Below are 25,326 nucleotides of genomic sequence, written 5' to 3'. Positions count from 1 at the left end.
CAAGCAATCTCCAATAACATCACGACTAACGCGATCGAAAGCCTTTTCAAAATCGACGAACTTGATGTAAAGCGGCGATTGGTACTACGAGTACGACGATTGTTCAAGAATAATTCGCAAGGTGTTAATGTGGTTGACACATGATCGACCACTGCGAAATCCCGGTTGATGCCTCTTGAGTGTAAACTCGATCTTAGATTGATTTTATTCTCTCGAGAATGATATTAACTTTGGAAATACGAACAGAATGGTGATTCCAGTTATTGCAGTTTTTAAGATCACCTTTTTTTTAGATAGATTAATTACAAGAGCAAAACTTACTTTCAAAAGTTTTATCTTTTTTGTTGAAAATTGAGTAGCGTTTTTTTCCGATTTTTGTAAAACAGGTGAATTCTAACCACTTATAAAAATGTTTGGAATATTATATGAAAAAATATAAATATTTTAACTGAATATTAAGACAACAATTATAGATTTGGAAAATCATCACGGATTGCATTGCAAAAGGAGTTTCTATTTCATACAATTAGATGCTCTTTTTTTCTAATTTAAAAATGTTATAGCTCAAAAACCTCAAACTCATTTTGAAGTCGGCCATCAAAACACATTGGAAAATTGTAATTTTATTGCTAGAAAAAAATCTTACCGACCAGTGTAATTTAAGAGGTTTGAGTGACAAATTAAAATTTAATTTTTTGAAAATCTAGCTGAATATTTAAATAAACTTGAGCACATGTAGAAATTTGACTTATTATCCACAATTGAAATAAAATAACTCGTACGCTGTGAAGTTCTGTAGAAAAAAAAGCAAAAGAACGATTTGATTCTTCTATCGTACGTGTTACACAATCTTATATCTCTTTCGTTTTTGAAAAAACTAAAAATAGAATCTGGCCCATGAGTTCATACCAAAGTAAATCCACAACTGCTTTCGCCAACTGGAATTTTAATTAGAATATCCAAAAGACCTAAATGCTGGTATCATTTTTATTTAAGACTAAGAAAAAAAGCGACTATTTTGTGGAGGTTTTCCTTAATATGTTTCGCTCATATTTTTCTATTTTAATAAGAAAAAAAGGACATAGTTTTTCCTTATTTTCACTCCACCAACACCCAAAATACCTTCAGACATAAAGAATTATTTATTCCAAATTTGTGAAGAGAAAAAAAAACCCTTTTAATATTCATGAACATTGATACCTCATGTCCTTAAAGGTTCAAAGCAATTCATTCAAAGGAACATAGAGGTAATTGACAGAAAAAAATAAAAGAAATAATAAAAAACAAATGTCTCTTTAAGTCTAGATCAACATAAGGATAAGGTTAAAATAAATGTATAGAAAATTCCTCTGTGTGGTTTCAATTTTAAGCAATTTGTGTTGTTGTTCCCCTTGTGTTCATTTTATTACAGTTAAATGTATCTCAGACAATACCTTTCTTTTTAATAAGAATGAATATTAGTAATATAAGTTATAAGATTAAACAAAACTCCAAGGTCCTTTAAAAAAAACACTAGATGTGTTTTGCATACATTTTTTTGCATACATATTTTGCTTATACAATACAAAAAAAGGACTTCAAAAAGGAAATCCTTGCTACATTTGTTTTATAATAATACATATACATATGTCATAATCTAATAATGGTTTTTGTTTCTTTCTCTTTGATTCATAACCACTCGAAATCCTTCTGGTCCTTTTTGCTTAAAAAAATATTAAATGTACATTTTTATATGTATGAAGGAGTTTTTTGATTTTTATTTTGTAAAAAGGTATGCGGGAGATAATACAAAATTGTTTCATCTTTGTTCGTTTCATTTTTTTATTATTTATTTATTTTTAAGTTACTTAATTGAAGGTCCAGTTGTTTGTAAGTTTTAAAGCTTTAAATATTCTCATTATTTTGTTTTAGTTTTTAGGTCCACTCGAGTTAGAAGCTTTGATTTTGTTTTTATTTTAAATTTACATAAATATATAATTTTAGTTTTCTTTTAGACGGTTTATTTAATTATTTTCTTAAAAAAGGACATTTTTTCAAATGTCCATATTTTTATACGTGTTCTGCTGATTCGTCTAGAACCATTGAATGTATATCCATAGCTGATCGTGTTTTTCTAGGTGGTTTTTGAATAACAACTTGTGGTCCCACAAAGACGGAATTTTGGCGAGGTCGAACATATGGTGTGTATGCTGAAATAAAAAGAAATTATAAATGTGATGATTAGAATAATAATTTCAACTAAAAATAGTTTCATCTTGTTGGAAATCGACAAACTAAAAAATATACAAATTGAGTATAGTGCAATAATTGGCTTTAATAACTATCCGTTGGTGTCCTTAAAAACTTACTATTGGTGTTTTTCATAGAACAATAAATTAAAGTAAACGCTGTTTTCTGTTATTATTATCTTTACTTAAAGTTTACAAAATTAGTTGATTACATTTTTATAAAAATGGCCCAATTAAAAAAATATTTGTACGTATAAATATATCACATTTATAAATTTTATTTTGTTAGTAAGTCTTCCTTTTCCAAGTCTCACCAACAGTTTCAAAAGAAACAGAATTTTCTTTATACTATGAAATTTGTATTTTGATTGAATATAAATTCAAAATTTGATGAACAACTTAACTTTCTATTGTAATAAAAATATGAAATACTGGGAAAATAATATATCAACAGAAATGGTTTGTGTATTTAAACGAATAATTCGAATACACAAACCATTTCTTCAATAAGTTTATTTCCCGGTGTTTTGTATTTTTTGGGATGAGTTCTTTCTTACGTTAGGACTTTGTATATGAAAACCATATACAAAGGTGAGGATAAGCTATACCAGGTTATAAACTGTGTGAAATGTTTTTGTAGTCGGTGTAAAAACGGCCCTTCATACCAGAAAAAAACGCATACCAAAAAAAATGCAGCATGGGTAATTGAAGATTAATTGTATCTTTCCTATTCTCGTTTGTATTTGTGGTTAATTGAAATTATTTTTAAATGGTTCTTTAATGTGGATGCAATTTTGTGATGATAAGAAAAATGTATGTCTATGCTCAGAGTTGCGCATATTTTCACAGCATAATAAGTGTTTGTATAAGATTAATTTTGATCAAAAATTAAATACGGTGCTGCTTACTTTATAAAAGGTAAGAAATCTAAAACTAACTTCAGAAAGCTTGAGACGCATAATTAATTTTGAAACTTTAAAACAAAATTTGGTTTTGGGAGTTCCCGCATTGCGAAGCTAGTTTTAATATAAAAATTGTTTTATGCAGCTTCTTATACTCAAAGCGTGTTTTTTAATTTTTTAAATTTAAGTTATTTTACAAGATTATTTGACCTAACGACTTTTAGATTAACCAGTTTTGATTTAAAAAATTCGTTTTTGAACGAGTAAATCATGAGTAAGAAATGCACTGCTATAAAATTGTAACTGTAAGATTTGTAAAAAGCTAAGGAATCTACCGACACATGCTTATAACTCTTGATCTTATAGAAACCTACCCCCATAATCTTTAGTTCTTAATAACAGGAATTGAAAACTGCTTAAAAAAAAACTTCATATGATGGAATCATTTTCATTCCCAATTCTGAGGCTGAATTGCTTCAACATGAGGGGTTACATTTTGAAAAAGTTAATTATTTTGTACGTTTTTATGACTATTCTAAAGAAATTAGAACCACATTTTAAGAGGTTAATGTCAAGAAGATAAAATCCATTATTATTCTAAAACTTAACAAACTTGAACAGTCCAAAATAAAAAAGAGAGATGAAACTATTGCAATTCATATACCACCGATCTATCGCTCTTTCTATTACAATTAAAAAAACATTTATAAGTACTCGTCAAATCGGGATTGAGGATTTATTAGACGAGGAATAATAGCATTAACAAAGATGATTAATAAAATATTAGTATTAGAAATATAATACAAGAAAATAAACACCTATTTTTCTGGCGTTAACATTGATCACATCTCTTTGTGCAATTTTTTTTCCAAAATTTTGATTGAACTATGAAAAACAACTCAATCTAAAAATGATGCCCCTTCCCAAATCTCAAGATAAAATAAAAACATTATAAATGTAAACCTCTCTCAGTATTGTTTCGTCTTTCCAGTTTCAAGCTATCTTCCCAAAGCTTTTAAAAGATTCCTTTATTTTTCCTGTTCATAAAATAGGAGCAACAAAATGATATTATGAACAATAGGCCCACAGCCAAGCTTTCTCCAATTTAATTTAGGATCTTTGAAAGCATTGTCTCCGACTTTACATATTTTTATTGTAGACCTCCTTTTTCTTTCCAACCACATGACTTCTTAAAAGGCAGATCCCAAACTAAGTTTTCGTCCAAAACTCTAAATGAATTGGAGAAATTGCATAAAGTGGACGTTATCACTACAGACTTCTGTAAAGCCTTCGAATAGATCAGTCACCAAATTATTTATCTTAAACTTAAAGCCCTTGATTCCTCACCTTTTTTTTCATTTCATGGATCTGATCGTAACTTTCAAACCTTTAGGTTTTCAATCTCCGATCCCATTTATGCAATCTGAGAAGTCCCTCAAAGGTCCAACCTTGGTCCTTTATTATTTGTCTTAACTATCAATGGCGTTATTATTGTCATTGATAATTCAATTGTCTCTGTTTACGCTGATGACATGAAATTAGCAAAGGTTATTTATACTCCATCTGATTCTGTCTTGCTCCAAAATTATCTTGACTCATTTCAGACTTGGCGCGACAAAAATTTCTTGAACTCAATGTAGCTAAATGTCAATTCATAACATTAAGCGATCGCATCTTCCCTACCGAACTTAGAGTCTGCTCGATGTTACCATTCATTATGTCTGTTCTATTTGCGACACAGGAATTATTTTCGACACAAATTTTGGAGCCCATTTTTATTATATTATCAACAAAGCCAACTCATCCCTTGGTTTCATTAAACATTCGTCTAAAGAATTCTTAAACCCCTATGTCACTAAATCTCTATACACGCTTCGCTTCGCTAAGCTAATATCGTGCATTCCACCTTTGTCTTTCATATATTTTTTTCCTCCCAATCTCTACAACTCATTTTAGGTTATTGTTCTTTAAAAACTAATGTTCAGGCCCACAGCTAAGCATGTTATAAAATTTAAGAAACAAATATTCTAGCTGTAGGTTCTTCTTTATAAATAGCTTGTAAATAAAGGAAACCATATTGCACTAATAGACTCATTTACAAAATTCGCCTAATGTTAAATTCATTATTCGAAAAATAGTTGTACTTATTGTTGGTAGTATTTTCTATAAAAAAAGCTGCTAATTAAGTTTACTTAAAAAATTACAAATTTATTGTATTTTATTTTCAGTTGTAACTTTATGCTTTAGAGTTTAAAAAAACAATAAAAAAAATAATTTTTGATTTGCAATACTTAAATTTCAAAAGTCTTTTTATGTAAACAAATTATTGAAATCGATAAAATCCAGAAAAGCGAGAAATGTTAACATTAAAAAATAAAACGAAATAAAATGTATGAATATTGTTTAATAGTATTTTAAGTATTTTTAAATTATGCGAATCAATAACTTTATAAATGTATAATTCTTATCTACATCAATAAATTCCCATGTGAGTTTAATATAGTTAATAAAAGTGTATTAGATTATTCTTGTTTCATTTTTAATAAATCGATAAAAATGACAAAAGACTCCATTGATAGTCTTTAAAGGATATAAACTTTTCAACTAACATCCATTAAAGATTAATACTTCTATATACATAAATATGTACATATGTATGTGCTCTTGTACCCACAGACAACAAAAATGTTGTGTGGAAAGTTTAAGATGACTTCTTTACATTTTATGGACTACAAAATAGACTTTATGAGGATACTAACGATGATGCTGCTATCTCCTAGTCATTGAACTTAACCACAACCTAGTATAATCTACAATCTACACACACATTTACTGAACTGAAATCCTTTTTCCATTTATCAAACTATCACACAAACATAAACCACATAAAATTGTTAAATGTCTTAACAAAATGCTTTCGTTTGCAGTTTAAATGCAATAAAAATACAAACAAATAAACCCTATAGAACTTCTTCATACGAGTAGTTTTGAGAATACGAATAGTATTTGATTATTTTGAACTCAAAATCCTTAAAAAATGAAAATAAAAAACATTTATCGTTGTGTCATAATGTCATAAGGGTTATAATCATAAAAAATATCAATAGTCACATTGTAGAGGAAAGAAGGGGAGACATGAAATGTCTGTAATGTTATCCTAATGGTATTTTTTTTTCTTAGAAAGCGTTTAAGGATTTTTATAAAGAAGCTGAAGTTGCATCATGGTCAAGGTTATACGAGAGATACGAGTACTATGAACAATTTGAACATCTTTTGCTCTCTCATGTAAACGTTATTGAATAAGAAGCGAAGCATTATCTCGTATGAAAGAAGCATGAGCAAGCACTTATCTGGCAGATTGAATTTTTATACTTAACGGAATCTTGCAACATGATGCGTTCTTCACCCTCTATATCTTCCAACTTCTATCTAATGTGTTCCAATTGAACAACCACTTTGCTAATTTTTCTACCCCCCATGTATCTTATAGTTTCTTTTTTTAATATAAGATATAATTTACTACAAGCATTGAGATGTGTCCTGCAGAAACTATACATGACCTGGAGATGACAGATGGGGGTACAATCTCTAAATTGTTTCATTTTATGGTTTTGGGTTACAGAATCTTTGATATTTTCCACACAATGTCTTCGACAACAAGCAACAATTTAAATAACACAATAAGATGGTAATTTTTTATCTTAAAAAACATAAAATGCAATAATTTCTTTATAAATCTTTTGCCCCCGATTTAAATGATATAAAAGGAATTTTATTTACCGAAACTGCAATCACATGTTCTGCTATTGAATCAAAGTGACTTTATCTCCAGTGAATGTAAGAAATGTAATTTTATTGCGGATGTGTATTTCTTCTATTTTTTTCCACTTTTTTTGAAACTCCGGCGATGGCGTCTCCGTTTGCAATGAAATTTTCTCACGTAAAATAACGAGCGATATCCCCACAAGGATAATGGTATCCGTGTTTATATTTTGTTGTAGTTTGTATTATAAACTTTTGCAACCATAACCGATTTTATATACAAATGTTCGTAAAATAACCTTAACCTGATTTTGTGGAAAACTATCTTCGTGGGTTGGATATTATAAAGCGCAAAGCAGTTTGGTCACACAAGAGATTTTTCACTGCAAGTTATTTTCGTTATTGTACTTCATCACTTTGCTAACTTTTATTCAATAGGTGGATTTATACATAAACCATACTATCTTTCCCAATTTAGAAACTAAAGGTGATTTTTCTTCGTCCTGTTTTTGTGGCGTGGGATGTCTCCTGAGTCCTGACGATACGATGGTGATTTTCAATTAAATGACCGAAATAGTAAAAGGATCTGCATTTCCCTAAGCGCAACTTATAAATCTTATCATGACAACGGAAAGTAAAAAATTTAATAGAATTTTTGTATAATTGCCCTTAACAACAAAAACAACACCTAAAGTAACAAGAATTCAACGAAAAAATAAAACACTTGTGATTTATTGTTTTTAATTTACCTTTTGTATATATTGTGGGGCTATATGTCGCGAATTTACAAGCTGGTATATTTAAATTGCCCACCATCCCCATTGACATTCTGGACACGGATGCTCGCTAAAATAAATAAATAAAAATACGTGCGGATTAAGAACTGCAATTCAAAAGAAGGATATACAAAAATAAAAAACATTTATATTTGCATTTAAAAAGGATGTGATAGAATACAAAAATTCTATTCTAAAGTGCATTTATTAAAAATACGTGATGCATATAGTGAAAGGAAAATTGACAAAAAGTGAAAATAAATAACAACAAAAGGGGTTAAAAATAAATGCATATTCAAATAATAAAACAATAATGAAAAAATAAAATACAATGAAAAAAATAAAATACAATGAAAACTGAACTGTAGTCAATTTTAAAAAGGTTTATTTTTTCTCAAAATCAATTTGTTTTAGATCAACTTTGTTCGTATTTTTGTTTGATATTTTTGATGACCTAGATAAAAATATCTGATGATGATTTAAGTAAATAAAACTACTGTTTTGAAGGTGGCAGGGATCAGCTAGAAAACAATAGGGGTTTAACTGTGTTAAACTCATTGAGAAAATTGCTCTTACAATAACTTTACGTTAGGCTAACGAGAATTGGGTTGAACAAAACTTGCAGGTGAATGTTATGACTTCGCCTATAATTGAGCGAGTTAGTAATTCTATGTTAATAATCTTTTTCTTCACTCATACTGTTGCAAGAGTCCCTAGAGATTTTACACTCACAAAACTTTACTGGTAGGCGAAATCTGGTAGAAAATACCAGCAAAAAACCTGGTACAATAGTCCAGATTTCGTGGAAATAACTCCAGATTTCCTGGTAAAAAGAAATCCGGTTTTATTTACCAGATTCCTGGTACATTTTTTTTACTGTTAAATGTTATCAGCGAACTGAAATAAAGTATTTTTTTTCCTGGTAAAATGAAGATTATCTGGAATCTGGTAAATCTTGAAATTTATTTTCTAGTATGTTTTTTCCTGGAGATAAAACCAGTCTTCTGGTACTTATTACCAGAAGTAATGGGATTTTAAAAAGGCTCCCTGAAATTACGTTATAGGAAATCACGCCAAAAAAATAAAATGGAAAAAACGCCAAAAATTCTCCATACGATTTTTTGGCTTTTTTTCCTAGGAAAAAGAACCTAAAGAGTTTGGTGTTAATTCCGGATTTTTTGGCTATTTTTTCCGAAAATTTCTTGGCGTTTTTTCCTTTTAGAATAATGAATAAAGGCCAAACAATTTTTGTTTGGAAAAAACGCCAAAAATTTGCTTTTGGACTTTTTTTCCAAACAAAAAAGGAAAAAACGACCAAAAATAAACTTTTAAGTTTTTTTTCCAAATCTTAAAGCAAAAAACGCTACAAAACAAACTTTTTGGCTTTTTTTCCTAATCGAATAAGGAAAAAAAGCCAGAAAATTAACCGTTCGTTCTTCCAAATCAAAAACAAAAAAGTACATTTTTGTCGAATGTTTTAATATGGTATACAGAATTATATAACGGCAAATAACAGTATTTTACATGTTTTTCACGAATTTTGAAGAGCATATTTTGTTAAATTTTTTAACGTGATCAATAGTGATTGATAGTTTGTTGTTTCCCTACCGTTAGTAGAAGAACATTTTGATAAAGCGATGGACAAAATGGAAAGTTTTGATTATGAAATTATAAGTGGTAAACAAAAAAATAGCAAACTTTTGTACGTAACAGAACAAAAACAAATATCCAAAAAAAATGTGTTTATAAAAAAGATGTTCTTTACATTTTTTATATTAACAATTGTGGTGCTAAAATGAAAGTAAAAAGTGATGGATTGTGTGTAAAAGCAAAGAACTTCGTTGACCAATGTCCGTGTTGTCGGGAAAATGTGGCAGATGTCCTTCAAGTTTACATTTAATACCTATACAAAAATTGACAAATTGAAATAAACAAAGTTATAAAACGCGTCGCGTTTGCGTTCGCCGTTGAGGCGCGACGCGCGATTTATGTTTTATGTGACCACAGAAAAGAAAAAAAACTTTTTATTTATTCTTTATTGGGCCACAGGCCTCTTACGCTTTATTTATTAATATTAAATATAACAAACTAAGAAACCAGAATGATCCGCCGTCCAAGCGTCGCTGCGATCATTGGGGTTACATACGTATTATTGGGCTCCGCTGATCGGTTATGACTTTGCTTTTATATTCTTTTAATGCTGACATTGCATTTAGTGGGTGATTGAGCTGTTGACCCTTTATTGCTGATGCCGCACTTATTGGTTGGAAGTGCTGTTGACCGTTATTAGCCGATGCTGCACTTTTTGGTTGATCGTGCTGTTGACCCTTCATTGCCGACGCTGCACTTATCGGTTGCATTGTAGTTGCTGCTATATCATATGTAACTCCTCCTCGGTTTGAGTAAGAATTCTCCTGAATTCTATAATTTACTTGTTTTACATTGTATGTTTTATTATACATTTTATTGCAAAAATAGGTTATGCTTACTGATATACAAATAATCATTATAATCATGCTAATGTTTATTACATATGATATATTTTTATGAAATCTTAACTCATTAATTTCTTTTATATTTTCAAAATTATTTAAAACAATATCATCAAAAGTAATGGTTTTCTTAAAAGAAGTATTAAAATTATTTTCGGGGTAAAAATATTTTTCTTGAACAATTGTTTTGTTATTATAAAAAATTTCTTTTAGCAAATATATTTGACAATTAAAAAAATTAATAAGATAATTGTTGTTTAATACAATTTCTCTGTCATCACAATTATGTTTTAATTTTTCTTTGTATGCATTTTTTACAATTAAAGTTTCATCATCTATTATTTGTATTTGAGTTTTGTTGTTATGTCTCAATTTACAATCTTTAGTTAGGATACAATGTTTGCTTGGTTTTAATTGTTGCACAGTTACATCATTTTGGTATACAAATGTTTTATTATTAATTTCTATTATATATTCGTTTTCGTAATCAATTTCAAAATGTTTATCATTTGGTAAAGGTAAAATTAACTTTTGTTCTACTGTTACATAATTTCTTGGAATTTTAATGGCGATTATGAGAAATTTGTTTTTGTATTCTAGTACACCCATTTTAATTAATTTAAGTTTATGCAAATCAATTTCATATTCATTTAGTTCTTCCAATGTCAATATACTGGGGTGTATTATATTATATTTTGCTGATACAACATTATCTTGAATTTGATTTACTTTATTTTCTATAAAACGTAATTTTGTCATTTGATCTAAAAATAATTGGTTTTTTTACAATTTTTGAAATAGAATTTTGTATTCTGTTATAAGTATTCAGTATTTTTTCTCTATCATCTAAAATTGTTTTTTTTAATGTTTCTATCGATTCATTAAAATTTTTATTTATTTTAATTTGTTCATTTATTGCATCAATTGCATTATGGCTGTTTTCTTCTGATATTCTTAAATAGTTCCAAATTTGTTCCCTATCTTCATTATCCATGGTTCCGAAGAGCCATCTTTCTATGTTTCCGACTACGTTTATTAAACCTCTTCTAAATCTTCTCTGTTCTTTAGGTGTAATCGACTTAATTTTTGCTATAATTGTTTCTATTTCTTTAAATATCATATCTTTGTTTTCGATCTGTAAGTGTTTAATGTTAGTTTGTATGAGTGTTATTGTGTTCAGAATTTCTTCTGGGTCTATAATATGTAGAATTGTATTTCTTTGGTTAGTAATTTCTAGATCTTTAATTTTTATTTTTAAATAACCTGTTTGTTCATTAATTAGTGTTGTTTGAAGAATGCCGTGTGTTGTTTGTGTTACTAATAGTACTAGGAGCATTATTACCTGAAAATTTATAAGGTCTTTTAATATTGCTAATGTGTACGTTATTGAGATTTTTAATTTTATATCTAGGTTGTTCTTTATGTCGAACATTTTTGTAATTTTTGATTGGTCCTACTTCTCTTTTTTCTGAATATGTTTCGCGTTTTTCATTAAGTTTGTTAATTTTCTTAACTTTCGTTTGTTGGATTCTTTCATAAAGTACTAATTCATCAATTTCTTCTTTAGCTATTTTAGGTGTGGTTTTTATCGTGGAATGATATCTGTTGTTATAATTATCTAGAACTAATTGCAATTTCATTTCTATTGATAAATCTTTTTCTTCAATGCCTGTTATTTTTTCTAAAATAGTTGAATGCAATCTTTCAATATCCGCATTCCCTGTGTGGCTATTAGGTTTCGTGAAGTGTATTTCGACCTCGCTTCTATTAAGAAAATCTAAAATATGTTCTGATTTGAATTCGTTATCTGATATTATTTTTTTTGGTTTACCGAATTTTGAGAAATGTTCAATAATAATTGCTTTTTTACTTCTCCAATTTCTATCGGTTATTACATACCCTACTGCAAATTTTGTAAGTTTGTCGATTATAGTTAGAAATGCTTTTTTCTCAATGTGAAATATATCTAAATGTATTATTTCATTTTTATGTTTTGGGGTCTCTGTTAAGTTATATTTTGGTTTAATGGGATTCCTATCGTATTTTATTTCCTGACACTTTTTGCAATTGTTAATTACTATCTGTATTTGCTCGTGAAGTTTAGGGAAAAAAATTTTTTCTTTCAGCGTGTAGTATGTTTCGTTTATACCACTGTGCATAGATTCTTTAGTGTGATAGAGGGAAATCTGTTTGTGAATCTCCTCCTCGGTTTTGATTTCGGCTGCTCTTTTAGTACATTTAATGAATTTTATTTTGTTGTTCATGGAGAATAATTGAATTATAACTTGTTGAACTTTATTATAGTCATGATCTTCTACCTCAGAATATATACCTGTTGTTCCTTTCTTAGTTACTCTAATTAGAACATCTTTTATTTTGTCCACTCCTTCAAGAGGATTCAGATATATAATTCTACGTTCATGCAATATTTCTATTTCGTTTGTTATTCTACTGTAAGTTAGGATTAATTGCGTTTTATATTTGTTAACAATTTCCTCTTTTATTCCTATATGATCTAAATGCTGTTCCTCGACTGAATGAATTGTTTCCGTAAGCTCCATATTAGATTCTGAATCATTATCCTCGTTTATTTTGGGAGTGTTTTCTAATCTACTTAGGAAATCTGCTACTTTATTCTCTTTCCCTTTTAAATATTCGATTTCAAAATTATACTCTTGAAGTTTCAAAAGCCATCTTTGATTTCGTTGGGAGAACTCCTTTCCTTTATATTTGCTATTTAGATATTTTATTGGAATATGATCAGTTACAATTTTAAAATGATTTCCATATAAATATGGTCGATAATAGTTGACTGCGTAAACAATTGCCAGGAACTCTTTATCTGTTACACTGTACTTTTGTTCGTGTTTATTAAGGGTTCTGGATACGAAGCATACCGGGTGCCCGTTTTGAGATAGAACAGCGCCAATGGCATAATTGCTTGCGTCTGTTGTAACTACAAAGGGTTTGTCATATTCGGGATATTTTAAAATTGGGTGTGAAGTTATTAAATCTTTAAGGTTTTCGAATGCTGAAATATATTGAGGGTCTTTAATATTAATTGTTTCACCTTTTTTCAAATATCTTATCATAGGATAAGCAATCTTAGCATAATCCCTTACGAATTTTCTGTAGTACCCAGTCATTCCTAGGAAACCTTTAAGTTGTTTCTCTGTTTTTGGTATCTTTAAGTTATCAATTTCTTTTACTTTGTTAGGATTTGGTTTAATCCCTTCCTTAGTCAAAATATGACCGAGAAATTCAGTATCTCTTTTCATAAAGCTACACTTATCTGCTTGTATTTTAAGGTTATGATCTTGTAATTTTTTAAATATTTTTTCTAGAGAATGCATATGTTCTTCTAATGTTGTAGAGAATATTAAAATATCGTCTAAGTAGACTACGCATATTTTATTTATATAATCACGTAAGATATTGTTCATAAGTCTCTGAAACGTTGCAGGTGCATTCTTTAACCCGAATGGCATCCTGATGTATTCATATAGACCCGCTGGAGTAACGAACGCTGTCTTTTCAATGTCTTCTGGTGCAACTAAGATCTGGTGGTAACCTTTTGCCAGATCTAATGTGCTGAAGTACTGTGATTTCCCTAACTTATCCAATATGCTGTCTATATTGGGAATTGGGTATTTATCATCTACGGTTACTTGGTTCAACTTTCTATAATCAACGACAATCCTGTATTTTTGTATGCCGGTATTGTCAAGTTTTTTCGGAATAACTATTATTGGTGAACTGTAACGACTGTTACTCTTTCGAATGATTCCTTGTTTCTCCATTTCTTCCATCTGCCTACGTACTTCGACTTCATGTTTTGGTGGATACCTATATAGTTTAGAGTTAATTTGTTGGTCTGTGGTAGTTTTTATTTCGTGAACTACTGTAGTAGTGTTTGTTAATTGATCGCCTTCTTTGAAAATCAATTTTTTATATTTATTTAAAAGCTTTTCTACAGACTCTTGTTCTATTTCATTGAGGTGATTTGTTTGAATGTTACAAACTTCACTTATTTCCAACACATTAACTTCTTCAAGTAATGTGGTTAAGAATGGAAGATGTATACCATTTACTAAAATAACTTCCTCATTTTTTAAGTCTATAGTTTTTACATTGTTCCTTATCCAATCCATTCCTATTAGGAAATCGTAAGGTTTATTTAATTCTACTTTTGTCCATTTCATTCTTGCGTTGCAAGGCTGATTAAATTGTATTGGACATTTTGTTTTTACTTGTGCTGTTTCGTTAACAATACCATTAATAGTATTAATTTGAATTGGTGTATCGTTAATATATTCGTAAAGATTTGAGGGAACTCTAGTTGAATTTAATAGGCTAATGGTTGATCCTGTGTCAATCAATGCTATATAGTCTGTTTTTTCAAAAGTTAATTGTATGCACATTTTTCTTGAATCCGAGGCTAGTTGATAAAAAACTCGTGATTCTCTATTTGATTGGTTTCATCTTTATTACTTAAATAGTCTACTTCCATAGGTTCTATTCTAGCCTGTCTTGATCTATGTTGACCTGAATTTTGAATGTTTTGGGGATGGTTATTATACCCATTATTTCTAGCTTGGCCTGATGCATTATTATTTCTTATTTGTCCTGTGGGGCTATTCCCATTAGGTTGATTTTGATAACCGTTTCTATTAACTTGATTTTGATTCGTATAGTTATTGTTTCTATTAGGATATTGATTAGTGTAATTATTGTTTTTAAAAGGATTTTGATTAGTGTTAGTATTGTTTTTATTTGGATTAGTGTAATTGTGTCTGTTGTTTTGGAAATTTTGAGAAGTTGTGTTTTGGCATTGATTTCTATGTTCAATGTTGTGTGTTCTATCTGATCGTAAATTATATTCATCCTGACCTATATATTTAAACAAAATTGTTCTAATTTTTGATAAATTGTATTCATTGTAAATCTCTGCAGCTAAAGCTCCTGCTGTTACATCTTTTATTTTTAGAATTAATGCACTATTTAGACAGTTAGCAATTTCTAAACCATTTTTATTGAATGTTGCACATTCTGTTATATAATTAATAATATTTTGTATCTTATCTAATAATTGACTTATACTATATACCTTTATACTATTAATGCTTCTCAGGATTGTTGCTTCGTCTTTGGTTGGCCGGAAGTGTATCTTCAGTTTTTGCTTGCATTCCTCCCACGATGCTGGTGCTTCAATTGCTAGGAAGTTCTTTGCGATTCCTCCGATTTTCTCATTGTAGACAACAGCAAACACTTCGTTAATATTTACCGGTCCAAATTCTTCTATAATTTGGTCTATCGTCGCGATAAAAGAAGGTAACGTGCCTTGCTTTCCCGTAAAGTTCTCTACATATTTTAAACGTTTTTCTATTGTAACTCTTATGTTCCGCACTGCATTATTCTGACTGTTTAGAATTTCAGTCAGTGTTAGTAGACATTGTTCCATTATAGGTTGTGCCATTTTGGTTTTTTAATTTTTTTAAAGTGATTATTAGATTCTTACAGTCACTTTATTATAATCACAGTTTTCATTTCGATAACACAAGGTTTTTGGTTTCGGATGCGATTATTAGCTTCTTAAAGTCACTTTATTATAATCACATACACTTTGATAATCCGTGGTTATTGTTTTTTATTGAAAAGTTTATTTCTAAAACAAAACACTGAGATTTCTTTTTTTTTTCGTTTCACTATCCTCTAATTTATATTATAGAGGACAACCGACTGCGCCATTTATGTTTTATGTGACCACAGAAAAGAAAAAAAACTTTTTATTTATTCTTTATTGGGCCACAGGCCTCTTACGCTTTATTTATTAATATTAAATATAACAAACTAAGAAACCAGAATGATCCGCCGTCCAAGCGTCGCTGCGATCATTGGGGTTACATACGTATTATTGGGCTCCGCTGATCGGTTATGACTTTGCTTTTATATTCTTTTAATGCTGACATTGCATTTAGTGGGTGATTGAGCTGTTGACCCTTTATTGCTGATGCCGCACTTATTGGTTGGAAGTGCTGTTGACCGTTATTAGCCGATGCTGCACTTTTTGGTTGATCGTGCTGTTGACCCTTCATTGCCGACGCTGCACTTATCGGTTGCATTGTAGTTGCTGCTATATCATATGTAACTCGCGCGGCGCCGCGCCACGCGGGTTGCACCGCGCCGCTCCATGTTACGTCGTACGTTCAGATTCTTTTATAGACTTTTTGGGCTTTAATTCCAAATTAATTTTGGAAATTAAGCCAGAAAAAGCTCTGTTCATTCTTTAAAGGCTTAATTTCCAATACTAATTTGGAAATTACACCAAAAAGTTCTTATTTTTTTGGCGTTTTTTCCATTTTAGTATTTTGGCTCTTTTTCCAAAAGTTTGGCGTAATTTCCACACTTTTTGGCGTATTTTCCTTTTTGTTTTTGGGCGCTTTTTCCTATTTTTTTACGCCAAAATTGTTTGGGCTTTTTTTTCAAAACAGTTTTTGGCGTAATTTCCTATGGCGTAATTTCAGGGAGCCTTTTAAAAATGCTCCGTTTTCTGGTAAATAAAACGAGGAATTTTACTGTCTATATATATTTTTTCTGGAGCATTTCACTATCAAATAAGTACGGTATACCTATCAAGCCCTTCCCGCCCGATTATTGTAAACTACATGGCGCTTCCCATAATTTAGTTTAGAGTTTATTCCTTTTTTCTTGGACATATTAGAAATGATGTTGATGTGAATGTTTTCTTTAGAAATATTACCTATATCTTACGCGTTCTTTTTAGTAGGAGGAATACAATTAAATATATGCTATGCATAATTCATAATTTCATAAGGCGTTTACCATAATTTGGTGGGAAGAGCTTAATATTCTACCAGATTTCAGCTACATTTTGAGTTTAAAAAAATCCCAGCATATTCTATAAGAATTCTAGTACGTTACTAACAGAAAAAAAACCCTGGTATATTTTACCAGAATTCTGGTACATTTATGCCAGGAATACTGGAGTTATTCCCAGTATAATTTTTACCAGGAAAAAATATTCTCCTGGTATATTCGGAGTATTTTACTAGGAATTCTTCAAAAAATCTCCTGGTAACTTTTACCAGGATTTTCTGGAAAATTTTACCAAGACGCCTAGAAGGAATAAAAAAACCGCTTCTTCTGGATATATTTAGCGGGAAATCTGGTCACCATATTATTTTTAGTGTAACACTCATAAATCCGCTGGTTCGGATGGTATCCCCGCCATGGTTTGTTAGAGGTGGTATTTCTAGTCCTTAGGACTCATTCCGAACGGATGGAAAATCGCTTTTTCCGGTCCATCCCCGAAAAAGGCAAATCTCCCTCATTCTTTAATTACCGACCGATTACACTTACGTCTCTTATTTCCAATATTATGGAAGCGCACTGATTATTTATCAGCTGAAGAAATATCTCAAATATCGAAAGCTATACTTAGTGACCGTCAGCGTCAGTACGGCTTTCGCAGCAATATGGTCACTGTTGATCTCATGGTTCATCTCACCGAACGGTGGATCAAATCTTTATATCGTTTAAGAGAAAGTAAGATTATGGCGCTTGAATTTACAAAAGCATTTTATAAGGTTTAATATCAGGTTCTCTTATCAAAAATGTGTACTTTTGGTTTTCATGAATCCCTCCTTAATTGGATTCGTAATCAGTTCAATACAAGTAATATTGGAAGCCTCAAAATAAATGCTGGTATGTCTCAGGGTTCTATTCAATCTCCAACACTCTTTCTAATTTTGTAATAATGATATTCTGCCAGCAACTTCTAATCTAATAAATTATTTCGCTGACGATAGTACTCGTAGATTTTTATATCTTCCCTCTTCTACGGGTGTGGAACTTCCAAGACAAAATATGATAAGCTCATTAAATTCTGACCTAAACAGTATAGTACAATATGGAATAAAAACCGCATGAAATTTAATGCTTTAAATACCCAATACTGTCTTGTATCGTTAGAACGAGATATACCCCCCTTTCCATTATCCGTGGATGCCATTTGCATCCTTGAGACCGAACATCTCGATATCCTCAGTTTTTGTGTCACCAACCACCTCTTGCGGAACTATAACATACGCGATGTTGCCAAAAATTCTTCGAGGTGTTTGGGTTTCCTTAGACCGTGCAAGAAATATCAAATCGTTTTTTTAAGTTTTCCGGCCAAGCCACTTATTGATACAAAGAAATGTCTATTTACTTTTTTTGTTGACTTAAAAACTCAATTCGACACTGTCAATAGGCAATCATTAGTCTGCAAGCTCTCAGGTTTATCAACCAAATTAAGAACGATATGGTGCATTTTTCCAAGATGGCTCAAAAAAATCGAGAGACTTCAAATGTCGCACTGGTGTTCCTCAAGGCTGTGTTTAAAGCAATTTGTTATGTTCCATTAATGATGTCGAACATCACATCTCAGCAGGTATTACAAAAATCCTCCTTTATGCAGACAAATTCGTTATCATGTCAGATAACCCGTGTACTTCACTACTTTAAATTAATAAGTTAAGAAAGCATAGTTGGATTATAAGATCATGCAACTGATCTATAGGTTATTTATTACATATAACTTAAATGTGCATACACAACACATGCCAAAGAAAACCCGAAAGTTAAAAAAGTTGCTATAAGCAGCACGTGTTCTAATTTTATAGACCAGTTTCCAAATTTTAAGTCTTCAACGCTGTGAATAGCTTTCCCTGCTACTGTTATTAAATATACAGTATAGGAGCATTAAGAAGAACTAGAAAATGTCTTAAGATATTTTTTTCAAACGAATGTTTAGGCTACGTGAGAACATCCCTAATTATGATATCCATACTTAGTCTGGCTTACTTTACATTTTTCTTAGAAATGTAAAGACAAATGCTGATTAAATTATTAAAGCAATGAGTCGTTCAGACCTAAACCTTCAAAAACGAATTATTAAGATAAGTTTTCATAGTGGTAACAACTCAGACGTTACCGAATTCAGAATTGTATGAAAAGATTTTGGTAAAATGGGACACAAACATTTCAAATACAAATTTCTCTCATAAAATAACGTTTTTAACACTAAGGCAAAACATGTTTCTTAAACTTATATATCTTTCATAGTAAATGTCTAAATGATGCTTAAGTTTAAAAGCTGCTTAAAGCTCTTTCCGGAATTCAAATTTAAATACGTTACATTTTTTGTAACATATGTATGTTCATTTTTACTTTGAGGCCCAAAGTTTTCTGTCAAATTCCCCTTAAGTAACATATTTTTCAAAAATTCCAGAACGTGACTTAAATTCTTACAAGAATACAATGCCATCATCTCGTTTAATTAATTCTGAATTCAGCACGAAATATCATGAAAAACCAACAAAAAACAACCACAGTATTGGGTGACATCTCGGATGAATCGAAAACATTTTAAAACACAATTTGTTCACAATCCGTGAAATAAAATAAAACTCCACAAAATTGAAAAATAACAAGCTCGACATTTCTACACACATCCCAAATACACATATGTACATACATTTATATCTACTTACACACATGAACTTTATTCAAAATCAGAAAAACTGAACAAAAAAAGGTAAAAATAAAAAAATTGAATTGAATTTAAAAAAAACTTACCGGATGTGAATGCAGTGAGTCCAAATCGACGAGTGGACAGGAAGACCTATGCTGCTGCTGGAATTTCGGTTGATATGGCTCCAGCATTCGGATTTTACCCCAACGATTAAAGAATAAAACTATTGAACCCACCCATAGCATCAGTACAACTCCAACAATGAGAACTTCTTCGGTGCGGATGATGAGTTTGGGGCCAGCTGAAAGAATACCAACATCGATACATTACACTCCATGTCACTTGATTGTTGTTCATCATTTACCAAATTAAATATTTTATATACAAACATTTGTCAGACTAATTAAACTTTGGAAAAGAGATGCTTTTGAACACACCACGCCCACTTTTTTTAAATTTCTCGTTAATTACCATTTTTATTTCTTACATGTTGAATTAAAGGAGCTTATTTTGTAAACAATAAGAGCTCGAAGGAAATTTAAAGCAACGAGATGATTAAACAGTCATTAACCTTCTAAGAACAGCCCTAAAAAATGATTTACTAAGTAGATTTCTGAAAATTCTTGTGACAGATGGTTCTACCTAATACTTTTTATAAAAAAAGAGAAATACGTTAAAAATAACCCCAAACACAATACCCATCAATAATACCTCAGAATGGCAAATGGATAGCAAACCCACAAATAAAAGCTGAACATTTCACGAATGTTTTAAAACCCTTACATTTTGTTGATTGGAAGGACGAATGTGAATTCTTTTTATTACGCTTGAAGAAGAAAGAAGTAAGGGTCAAATTAAGATATTTAAGAACAGATCACCACTATAAATAATTATTTCTGTTAAGGTTTTGAAATAAAAGCCTAGTTAGCCTTTAAAAAACGCAACCCTCAAACTCCTTAAACTAAGATATGTATCACATCAATTGAAATTTGCAGAAATTGTTATACCTAAACAAAGTAAGCCACCAACAGAAGTAACATCTTACAGACAAATATCACCTGTCATGGCAAAAGTTTTCGAAAAACTGCTTCTGAAAGGGCTCAGCAAATAAAAGAAGAACCAAATCATCAGTTTCGATTTAGAAATAAATATTTCACAATACAGCAAATTATGGATGTACTGGAAAAAGCACTTGAACAAAAACGAGATTGTTCGGATATATTCTTATGTAATGGTCAAGCTTTTGATAATGTTTGGTATTTCGGACTTGAGTATAAACTGCAAAGAGACTTTCCCAGTCATTTAAAGACATTTTTATATAGACTATATTTTAAAAAAATTTTAAAAAATATATCACTAGTCTTTCGATTTCAAAAAAAAAATTGAAACAATTCAATGCCCCGCAATGTATCTATTTCAATAGGTCTATCTGATGCATCTGAATAATTTATGAGGATAAAAAGGAAAACAGTAAAAATAAGCTTCTAATTTCGGGAATCTTTGAAAACCAAAACCAATTTGTGGTACAGCTACTGCCGATACATCTGACACCTCCACAAATAGCCTTCGTTTCCATATAACTTTTTTCATTTCGCCCTTTTTGTGTGCAAACATACCTAGGTTCACGCAAACGAACATATATAAAATTGAAACGTTCTGTATTCATAGTCAATTTGGACTTTATTTCGCTTTGGTCAATTTATCCAACTTTATGACCAAAAATACCTCTGATCCTTTACGATGATGCAAGGATGTCCGAAATTGGCTTAACAGCCTCAATGGTTGTTATAGATGGGTGTTTTCTTTTTTCGTTTTTGAAGTGCAATTTAATTACCAATTACTTGCTGAAATGCTTTGTCAGTAGGTTTATTTTTTTTTAAGGTTTTCTCAAACGACTGGATTAGGTGATAAAATTTGAAAAGTTAACTTAAAGGGCCCAAATATACATCAAAGTTAAGGGAAGAAAAAAGAAAAATAAGTTTTCCTCTTACCTTCTGCTGTGTGATTTGTTGAATTTAATGTGTTGTCCCCGTGACGCAGGTCGATGTTTAACGTAGTTTCTTGGACTTCGACAATGAACTCGGGTCCATTCCACCCAGAGCCCCATTCTGTTTTGAAAAAAGAAGTCAAATATACATATTTATAAGTAGTTACACCATTAATCTTTATTAAATTTATTTTTATAGTCAAGGAAGAGGCGTTGTAAGTGATAAAAAAATGAACAGTAAAATAAATCGACACGATATTTTACTTACTTTTATCCTATCCACTATCCTGGCTCGAAGAAAACGTTATATCTTGTAAGAATATACGAATCTTCTTAGACAGCCAAGCTCTTAAATCTCTCGCGTCTGTCTCCACAAGCTCTCAAACAGTCCACGATTGTCAATCATCTCTGAATGAGATGACGGAACAGTTTAACATTCACCTTATTTGGGTGCCGGGCCACAGAGACATTCCGGGAAATTGCAAAGCCGATGAGCTCGCCAAAAACGGAACACTTCTGCCTTATGTTAGACAAAAACATAACATAGGAACACCACTTGCTACATTCAAATATCTTCTCAAGTAATGTGCCCTAGAAACAACAAATGGTCACAAAGTACCACCTGCCTAGCAACCAAGCAAATATGGCCAAGTATTGACTTAAAACGGTCAAAAAGCTTGATATCACTGAGCAGACAAAGTATAAGCTCTACAATTGGAGTAATAACGGGACACTTCCTCATAGGAAGATATGCTCTGAGGCTAGGAGTCTACACAAATGACTTCTGTAAAAGCTGCATGGACGAGGAGGAAGAAGAAACAGTCCAACACCTTCTATGTACATGTCCAGCACTCTCCATTAGAAGGAATTACTTTCTCGGTAATCCCTTCTTCGATAAACCCAGTGAACTGGCAACTATTGACAAAACGTCTCTCTAACTTTATTAAAAGTACAAAATGGTTTGTTTAAATTCATTACTCCCATGAGTAACCTCATTAGTGGTATCACAATGGACCCTTGAGGTTTACGTGTGTCAATGACATCTGGACAGCCACTCCAACCTAACCTAGAATTAAACAATGATTTGATGATGGGGCATTGAATGGTCACCTGCTTGGGGATGGTGGTTACCCTTGTACTAATATCCTCTCTACCCCCGTTTTGAATCCTCTAACGGATGCTGAAATAAAATACAATAGATCTCATTTTGCTGCTCGTAGCACGGTTTAAAGAAGCTTTGGCGTCTAAAATCAAAGATTCCGCATTTTGTTATCAGTTATGAGGTGCTCCTTTGAAGTTCTTCATAACTTGGCAATTGATTTCCAGGATGTTCTTCGACAACAACACAAATTTCTATATTTTATTGGTTATGACAAACAGCTAATTTGATAGACAGATAAATGAAATAGATTCCTCCATTTTGGTACTTTTTTGATAAAAGCATTGTGTAACTAAAAGACTTTGGTGGGGAACTGTTTTCGCTTCGAGAAATGAAACAAAATAGGAATTGCCAACTGTGAAATGCTCACCAAATACAAATTTAATTTAACATGACGCAAAGTAGTTTCTACTTGTTAAATGTTAAAATATGTCAGCTGTGCAAATAAGAAACTATTCAAAATAAAACTTCTTACTATAAAACCTTTTATAAAAGCTTTAAGAAAACTACACTAAGCTAATAAAAGTTGAGATATATTACTTGTTCCATGATAAAAAATAAATTGATTGTTATTTTTATATTTTTCAATAATATCTTCTCAATCAAATAAATCAATGCAAATAAATAATCAACGCAACCTCCCTGACTATTTAATTCTGCTAAAATTATTACTGTGCTAAGGTATTTTACCTTCTGAAACTCCTGGTGTTGTATCTGCTTGGGGTAATTGATGATCCAGCTTGTATCTGAAAAATAAATCAAATGTATTTCATTAAATTCGAACATCATGAAATTCTTCTTAAATGTTAAACAATCTCTTCCACTTGATTCTCTGCCAATAACATACTTTAAAATTCTAAAACCCTTAAAACTCGTATTTAAAAATGAAGTGGAATAAAGATACACTGCATACAAATTTATTTGAATTACAAAAACAAATAGATACTATTTCCGGATAGATGGGGTGCGGTTGGGATATTGAGTTTGATCAGAAGTTGAATGAAACTTAAATCGTGCCCTTGAGCCACTTTGTTTGTGTGTTTTCTTTTTCGTTTATTGACCAAGCTATAGTACACACTTTGGCTAATTTATTTCTATACAGAAAAGCAAGGAAGATTTGCCAAGAATATATTTGTATATAATTATAATATATTTACAGACATAACAAATTTGTTAAATTTTGGCAACAAACAAAAGTGCACATAACAATACGCAGCAAATTAATAAAGCGTTACGTTGTTATTTGTTTTAATTTAAATTTATTTTTTAGATTGTTTTGTTCTCTTTTCTATACAAGTGCTTTAGTTTTTCAAGTGTTTCCGATATATTTTTGTGTAGGTACTTTAAGTTTAATTTCAGCAAGTGGGTTGAATTTGAAAAAAAACAATGTGTCTGATTTGTTTCCACTTTGTTATTTTATTCAAACAAAAGACAAACGACTTCTTAAGATTTAGAATAAATTTTGTTTGAGAAGCATTTAAAAAAATATATTAATAGCCGATTTTAAAGCTTAGCGTAGTTAAGACGATTTTAGAGCTTAGCTAAGTTAATACGATTTATAGGTCTTAAAGTCAGTACTCTGACGAAATTTGCAACCGAAAATATGACCAAAACCAAGTACCTTTCAGTGAAGAATTGTCTATTCATTTTATAGCCTTTTCATTTCCCTAAAAGCCTTATAACTTTATTGTCGAATGAAAAGCTGCTTATTTAATCTTGATAGTAGATAAGCTTTAGGCAAATGCCGGATGTTCTTTAAAACGCATCTGACTATTTTAAATACCGTTTGATAATAACGTTTTCGGCAATGCATTTGTGTGTGTATTTCATTGAAGCTTATGCATATTTTTATTAAAAAGCACTTGTAGACAACACCATTTAGAAATCTGAACACTGAATTTAAAAAACATCATGTTAAATGTATTTGCGTTCACATATCAATATTCGCTTATGATAAATCATAAATTTTGTTCTCTCTTAAAAACTATCAAAAGAAAACAAACAAAACAGAAGCTATCATGGTCGAGCATTCATAAATTAGTTTAAAAATGTATTGATTGAAAAATTCATATCTAGCCTCGACCAAGATTATACACATTAAGAGAAGGAGGTCTGTTTTTAATATCAGGTACAGACAGACAATAATAAATATTTTAAGTGTTCATAACAATTCTTATCAAGGATTTTTCAGGCAATGTAATGTTTATGTCCCTAATCATAATAAAACCACGAACATAACTTCGCCAAAAGAAAATATCTTAGGGTTTATTTATTTGGCAGTTTATATGTATACATCAAAAATATCAAGTATGTCCTTTTTTATTTTTGACAAATCATATTATTTAAAATTACCTGAAAATGAGAAAATAAAATTGAGTCCACTAATAACGCGTAGTTTTTGGTTATTACAAGAAATAAAAATAAATCATTAGTTAATTGCAGCTATCACTTGCATGCTGATGACGTTCAGCTTTACCTTATCTGT

At 30.7% G+C, this 25,326-nt stretch overlaps 1 protein-coding gene across 1 annotated transcript in view; it reads right to left on the bottom strand.

The window, feature by feature from the left end:
- Window positions 1–1,645: 1,645 nt before the first annotated feature.
- LOC129947053 (uncharacterized) overlaps window positions 1,646–25,326 on the bottom strand; it is a 108,729-nt gene continuing 85,048 nt past the window's right edge. The window contains exons 2-6 of the mRNA XM_056057489.1: window positions 23,532–23,587; window positions 21,687–21,803; window positions 19,800–19,996; window positions 7,642–7,738; window positions 1,646–2,189 (exon numbers count right to left, since the gene is read on the bottom strand). Of these exons, the coding sequence (XP_055913464.1) occupies window positions 2,050–2,189; window positions 7,642–7,738; window positions 19,800–19,940 (378 nt within the window). The 5' untranslated portion in view covers window positions 19,941–19,996; window positions 21,687–21,803; window positions 23,532–23,587 and the 3' untranslated portion in view covers window positions 1,646–2,049. The remainder of the gene's footprint in view (window positions 2,190–7,641; window positions 7,739–19,799; window positions 19,997–21,686; window positions 21,804–23,531; window positions 23,588–25,326) is intronic.

This window comes from Eupeodes corollae, chromosome 2 (genome assembly GCF_945859685.1).
Source record: "Eupeodes corollae chromosome 2, idEupCoro1.1, whole genome shotgun sequence".
In the NCBI taxonomy this organism is placed as follows: domain Eukaryota; kingdom Metazoa; phylum Arthropoda; class Insecta; order Diptera; family Syrphidae; genus Eupeodes; species Eupeodes corollae.
This window is presented reverse-complemented; position numbering and strand designations above follow the sequence as displayed.